This window comes from Capsicum annuum, unplaced genomic scaffold, assembly GCF_002878395.1.
Source record: "Capsicum annuum cultivar UCD-10X-F1 unplaced genomic scaffold, UCD10Xv1.1 ctg47796, whole genome shotgun sequence".
Taxonomy (NCBI): Eukaryota; Viridiplantae; Streptophyta; class Magnoliopsida; order Solanales; family Solanaceae; genus Capsicum; species Capsicum annuum.
In genome coordinates, this window is record NW_025855465.1 from 1 (window position 1) to 6,622 (window position 6,622).

General features: G+C 35.4%; 1 protein-coding gene across 4 annotated transcripts; it reads left to right on the forward strand.

Annotated features, from left to right (window-relative positions):
• The first annotated feature begins 508 nt into the window (after nucleotides 1-508).
• Nucleotides 509-3,358, forward strand: LOC107853601 (F-box/LRR-repeat protein At3g03360). 4 transcript variants are annotated; one of them, XR_007050278.1, is made up of 4 exons: nucleotides 509-660; nucleotides 811-1,438; nucleotides 1,823-2,036; nucleotides 2,848-3,358. XR_007050278.1 is itself a non-coding variant. In XM_047403774.1 (4 exons), the coding sequence occupies exons 1-3, from the start codon at nucleotides 515-517 to the stop codon at nucleotides 1,997-1,999; spliced, it is 801 nt and encodes a 266-aa protein (XP_047259730.1). In that variant the 5' UTR covers nucleotides 511-514; the 3' UTR covers nucleotides 2,000-2,036; nucleotides 2,848-3,358. The 4 variants fall into 4 exon arrangements, 1 of the variants encoding a protein (XP_047259730.1); XR_007050279.1 differs by having other exon boundaries at nucleotides 1,891-2,036; XR_007050280.1 differs by having other exon boundaries at nucleotides 1,939-2,036.
• Nucleotides 3,359-6,622: the final 3,264 nt, after the last annotated feature.

Sequence of the window (6,622 nt, forward strand, 5' to 3'; positions counted from 1 at the left end):
TTGATTTTCATATATTTTTTCATCTATTATAAATTCTTCTTTGTTCATTTTATTGTGAATAGTTCATGTTGATATATATATTCTAAACTGTCTATTTGTGATTTTAATTTTGATATTTCATCTTTTTGTGTATTTATTGAATTTTCACTAACTCCGGCAAATATATTATAATAGTCTTTCTATTCTTATTTTTAATTCTTTACGTTTTTCAGAAATAATTTGTTTTAATTCTTTGTATTTCTGCACTTTATTCATTTAAACCTTATTTATAATATCTTGGTAGATATCTAAATCTAATTTTATCATAATTAGGTGGTATGTATCTCATTCTTCTAGATTTTAAATGGATTATTAATTTTGCTTCAATACTAGATATTAAGGTAATCAGGTAGGCTAATTTTTGTAAATTTTTTTTTATTTTATTTAAACTTATATATTCTGAATAATTACTAATTAAAGATTCTTAATTCAATAAACATAGATAAATTCTAACATATGTAACATGTTTCTTTGGATGTCCGTTCCACTATCACTCAATTACGACATGCCTCACACTTCCACCGACAGTGATATTCCTAATTTCATAGCTTCCGCCAATAGAGACCTTTATTATTGGAGGTTTTGCGAGCAAGTCAAAACTTTCAGGGGCATTCTGGTCAGGTATGCCAAAAGTTTATGTTAAAAGATGTTGATTTATGACTACATTTTGCTACTTCCTTTGTCTGAATTTATGCAGGATATCTCTCATTTTGAGATTAGACAAGTTTATCCCTGACTGTAATATTTTCATACACACTTTTTAATACTTAGGTACGATAGGAGTTGTGCTAAAGATGTTGATTTATGGGTACATTTTGCAATTAAACTTGCTAATGTTGAAGAATTACCACTTGGATTTAGCTTGGGAAGTAACCAAAAATATGAGCTTCCTCAGTTTGCCTTTAAGAATACATCATTGAAGAGTTTGATTTTAATGTACATCGAATTGAACCCTTATGGTAGTTTTAACTGGAGTAGTCTAGTTTTTCTTTCAATCGCATCCCTGGATATGAAAGATGGTATGTTGGAAAAGGTATTATCTGGTTGCCCTAACTTGAAGCACTTGGAACTGGATAGTGTTTTGGGCATTAGTCGTCTGGAGGTCACCTCTGTGAAGCTGACATATTTGTGCATAAAAGATCACCATAACGAGAATGATGACCTTTGTCTCGAAATATTTTCCCACCATCTTAAATATTTCGAACTTTTGGGATATTGCGATGAGATATGCTTGCAACAGAGAAATGTGTCTTCACTTGTCAGTGCAAACCTATTTTGGGATTATGATGATTTAGTCGATGAAGAACGGAACCTGGAGGAGGAATGTAGATATTTGAAGGAACTTCTTTATAGTGTTGCCCATGTCGAGAATCTTGGATTAGATTGCTGGTTTATTGAGGTATATACATACTCTTCACTATCCAAATTCATTTTTTCATTTTGTGACTTTTTATTTGCTATTGAATTCGTGAGCTTATAAATACTAACAATGCCATTATTTAGGGTATTCTGATCAATAAGTTGATACATACTAGAGAATATATTCTCACGACCAATTTGGCTGGACAGTAATGGTGATTGAAATAAGATATTTTGAACAAAATTTTAAATGATGGACTGTGAGAATAAAGCTTTTGCAACTGACAAAATGACCTGTAAAATTTTGATTGATTTATATTCATCATTCTCTTTCTTCAAGCCATGTGAATGTGCCTTTTAAAGTGTTTTAAGGTCCTTTGGATTTACAAACTAACCTTGAACACGTTGATGTGTTTATCACTAGTCCGATAGTGCAAGTTGTTTTTATGGATTGCTCATTAGCATGCCACTAATTAAATATGGAGTTGCAAGGCTGGCAGTTTCCACCATCAAGCCGTAAATTCTTAAAAATATACACAGCCTTAGAGCGATTGGACTTCCCTGGAATTTGCAGCTTTCTACAGAGCTCACCAGATCTTGAGACATTGACCATTAACTGGTGCGATCACAAATCGAGAGTAAGTTTTTGTTTAGGCAGTTATATTTGTTACTTGATGTTATTATATCAAACAACTATTTGTTGGAAGTATGTATCAACATATTTCTCATTTTAAGTGTTTTAGGAAAAATCATAAAATTGATTATTTCATTTCATGTAAGGTGTTTTTAGGAATTTTGTTGTTCTCTCAATTTATTTCTTAAGAAACTAGAGTTCAACCTTGAGTTTCTTTGAAAAAATTTCATGTTGTCATTGTCAAATTTGGTTGTATGAGTTTGATTGTTTTACATTCAATTGTTTTTTTGTTTTTCTAGTTGTAGGATAAAGATGTTTAATTAATGTATACTAATCACCTTCATGTGAAGAGATAGAGGATTAATTTTTGTTTTAAAAATAGAAAGTCAGCTTCAATGAAGCTTTTTAACATTTTTTTAGTTTTTTTTTTATGTAAGTAGTGCCTCTGTCCAATTTGTTTGGCTCACTTTCCTTTTTATTCAGTCCTAAAGAGAATGACATATTTCTATCTTTAGTAACCTTTTAGCTTTAAAATGTCCATTTTACTATTAATTAAATGATTTATAGCCACACAAATATCAATGACTTATTTTAAACTACAAGTTTCAAAAGTCTCTCTATTTATTAAAGTTCATGCCGAGTCAAACTACCTCATATAAATTGGGACGAAGGAAGAAACATTTTCTAAGCATTTGACATGTTCCTTGAATGTTAAAAATCATAACGTTTCCTTTTTTAATCCACAATCAAGTCCATGACTTTCTACTGCCATCTAAGGAGGATAACTAGTTAATATAGTAAATTTTTTTCTACAGGGTTTGCTGTCAAGGCATACAAACGAGGATGAACAGAGCAGGAGGTTTGAGACACATAAGTTTAACTGCTCATTGCTACATTTGAAGACCATTAAGTTCATTGACTTTCATGAACCACTAAGTGGTTATGAGTTTGTATTTCCATTTGTAAAATATCTGCTCAAGAATGCAACAGTGCTAGAAGAATTCGTAATTGCTGCAGAATTCGAAGGAAATTATGTGCCTTTGGATTATGTTCCAAAGCTTTCCAAGATCCTCCTCACATGCTTCAATTGTCTTTTCTTATTGAGAACTTTGGCACCTATTGTTTTTATTGATAGCCACATATTTGATAGATGTTACTTTATGTATTAAACTAGTTTATAGCTGATAGACAAGGACTTGGATAGTATTTGTCAGTATCTAAGGAGTTAGAGTTCTTTATGTTTTAAGTAACAATGTATTCATTCTCTAACCATCATGTAAGAAAGCTTGCTCTATATGTTTTGTGGTTTCTATTCGTATTGCTGAATCTTGAGCTCTTTTTAATACTATGGAAATTTAAGGTTGAAAACGAGTCTGCCAAAATAGTACTGCAAGATTCATTACATGTATAAGGACATGTTTCATTGGCCTGAATATTGTAACTCTTCCACCAACTTTTCGCACAAGTAGAATAGTTGCTCTCTCCCACTTTATTTCTTTTCTAAACAAAGAATTGGAGGGAGATGGTTGCTTTCTGCGAGAGTTCTCCTCAAGAAGATCTCTAGGCTAGGACGTCTCACCTGTTATAGAGTTGATCCGACATTCTGTTGTACGTATCTCAGTGTGCTCCTGTGACCAATCCACCAGGTTTTCAGATACTTCTTCAGAATCCCAGCGTCCCTGCAATCTGAGCACAGATCCTCTCAGTATGTTGCAAAGCATCCTACAATGAGAGGAGAAAAACTCCTAAGGTAACTTTTCAGTTATATTAATTATCTAAAAGAAAAGTGGTACACATTGAAATTTATTCTTTTTCAGAGTATGTTCGCAAACATTCCATAGTCCCTTGTAAGTGAAACAAATAATGAAATTACAGAAGAAATGCTTTGCTAATGAGCTACGACCAGAGAAGTTAATTGTTAACGGATTTTCATTTGAGCTTGATGAGAGGAGCAAAACTTTGGGGAAATGAACTTTACCCCTTCAGAAGTTGAAGCCTAGAAGTTATTGCTATGACAAGGAGTTTGAACTTTGGGGAAAGGTAACTCAGTTTATTGAAGTTCAACTAATTACTCCTTGTAATCCCTTATTGGGAAGCAAGAATGTTAATGCAACATCGACTTCTTAATTTAACAGGAATGTGAGAAACCTAGCAGAATTCCAAGTTCAAATATAAAGTTTATTGAGAAACTTTGTCCGCATGCAAGCAATGAACTCATAGTGCTGAAGTCGTGTCCTTTGTACATATCTTACAGACTAATTCCACAGATGTTATGATACAAGAAAGACCAAGAACACACGAAAGACACACCAAAATCAGTCCACAAGTTCAAGAACCCGAGGACCTATTTGATGACCACACTCGGATTCAAGAACAAGAACAAGAAGGAAGAGATTACAAGGTGTTTAACATCAAAAAAACAGCCAACAACCAAACTATATTAACAACAATAAAAGGAACAACAATAACAACAATACCCCACACGGCTTCACTACTACAATACAATCTACAAAAGGTTACAACAAGATAAAGATAGACAGACAAATGAAGATGTAATCTTAAGAACCCAAAAACATATGATACTCTTGGACCCTTAACACTACACACTACAATCACCTATCTCTTACAAAGACACAAGAGAGGCGACAACTACCCAAGCACTAATGTATCAAGCAAATGCAACACACAAGTGATTCCACACTTGTATATGGCCCTAGCTATGGTTGGACTCTCTCTCTCTAAGAGAACTATTCTTTCAATAACAATAAACAACTAAAGAACTGAAACTCTACAAGGTTCTATTTATATTACATTACAAAATAGGAGACAAAAGACTAAAAAACCCTTTAATGAAAAAGGCTTCAAAAAGTCGCCCATGAAATGTGTTAGAGGCGGCCTTGTACACTCCAAGGCCTATCTTCACGCTTCAACTTGCACACACCTTCGGTTGCATTCAAAATACTCAAATAACGTTCATGGTCATGTTCGCACTTGTATAATCCTCTCCATCATGAGAGGAATTTGACTACAAATTTGGTCATGATCGCACTTGTATCATCCTCTCTATCTTGAGAGGAATTTGACCAAAAATTCACGGCCTCACCTCTTTTACAAAGGCACTTCACAACCTCCATCACACGGCCACTCATCTTTTCCATATTCCTCACCTTGCATTTTAACCTCTTCTTGCTCTCCATCTTGAGGCTTGCAATCAATCTTAGCTGATTCAATTACTACTTCTTCCCCAAGATAGTACAATTTTCCCTCCCTTAGGATCATGTTCCTCCGGTTTGGGTACTCACTAGCCTTATGCCCCCACTCTTGACATTTGAAGCATTGAAATCCCTTGGAATTGAAAGTGGAAATTAGTTTACCTTCATACCTTGGGGACTATTTTGGAGCAGCCTTAGTGATCTCGAGTTGGACAGCCATGAATGAGCTCTTCTTGAGCTCCCTTTCAACCTCCAATGTCGCTTGGAAGATGCCATCAATAGTGTTGAACTTATGAAGTGTCATACGAGTGGAGATGTCCTCGTTCAACCCGACTTTGAAGCGCACGATGTCATGACTTACTTGTTCTCCCCGGTTATCTAGTTTCAACATCAATTATTGAAATTCGTCGTAGTAAGCCATGACACCCTTGCTCCCTTACCTCAAATTGTACAATTTGGTAAGGAGCTCATGTCTATAAGTCTCGAGAAAGTATCTTTATCGCATAAAGTTCTTCAACCAAAACCAAAGAGGAGGTTGTCCCCCAATTATCTCATTCCCAAACTATTTAACATACTACCACTATGTATTAGCGTACCCTTCGAAGTGAGCAATACCATAGCAACTTTTCTTTTCTTCGGTAAGATCATTAAGTTGGAAAATCTTTTCATAAGATGACTTCCATGCAAGGTAGGCTTCAGGGTCACTCTCACCTTTGAAAACGGGAAGGCTCACTTTGATGGAATTGAGACCTACATCTCGGTTTAGGTGGTCATCCCTCACCTCTCGGCCTAGCTCCCCATGTCTACCCTTAATTCTTTCTTCCCTCAAGTAAATATCATCATACGGTCCATATCCCTCATGTTGCTCCCCTCTACCATATCCCTCAATATGAACGGGTCTATTTGGATTTGGAGGAAAGCATGGTCTTTGGTTTAATAGAGCTTGGATTGGAGGGTTCGAGTTTGGTGACATTTGGTTGCCAAATCCTTCATGTTGGACTTGGTCTTGGGTTTGAGGGGTATTTGGGACTTGATTTGTGGCATTTGGCGATGGTCTTGGAGAATTAAACGTTTGGTGCAACACTTCGGGGGTAATGGTGGTGGAAGTGTTGTGGTCATGTCCACTTGAGGAGACATGGTGTCGAGGTGTAGAAGCATGAGAGTTCCTTCTACTTTCCACAATATCCAACCTCTCACCCAATGAAGATACATCCATTTACACCTTTGCTATGCTTCAGTTTAAAGCTTTAATCCCGGCCAAGATAGTACTAAGGATATTATTATCCACGGCTTGTGAGGTTGTCCTCTCGGATTCCATTGGACTAAGGAAGTTACCTACAAAACAATAAACGAGTTAGTTGTAAAAGAAAGGTTATCA

Excerpts from the sequence above, each read along its gene's own strand:
- LOC107853601 (XM_047403774.1), top strand. The coding sequence starts at position 515 with ATGTCCGTTCCACTATCACTCAATTACGACATGCCTCACACTTCCACC. Across the intron at positions 661-810 it reads TTCAGGGGCATTCTGGTCAG|GTACGATAGGAGTTGTGCTA; the intron begins GTATGCCAAAAG and ends TTTAATACTTAG. Across the intron at positions 1,439-1,972 it reads TAGATTGCTGGTTTATTGAG|CTTTCTACAGAGCTCACCAG; the intron begins GTATATACATAC and ends TGGAATTTGCAG.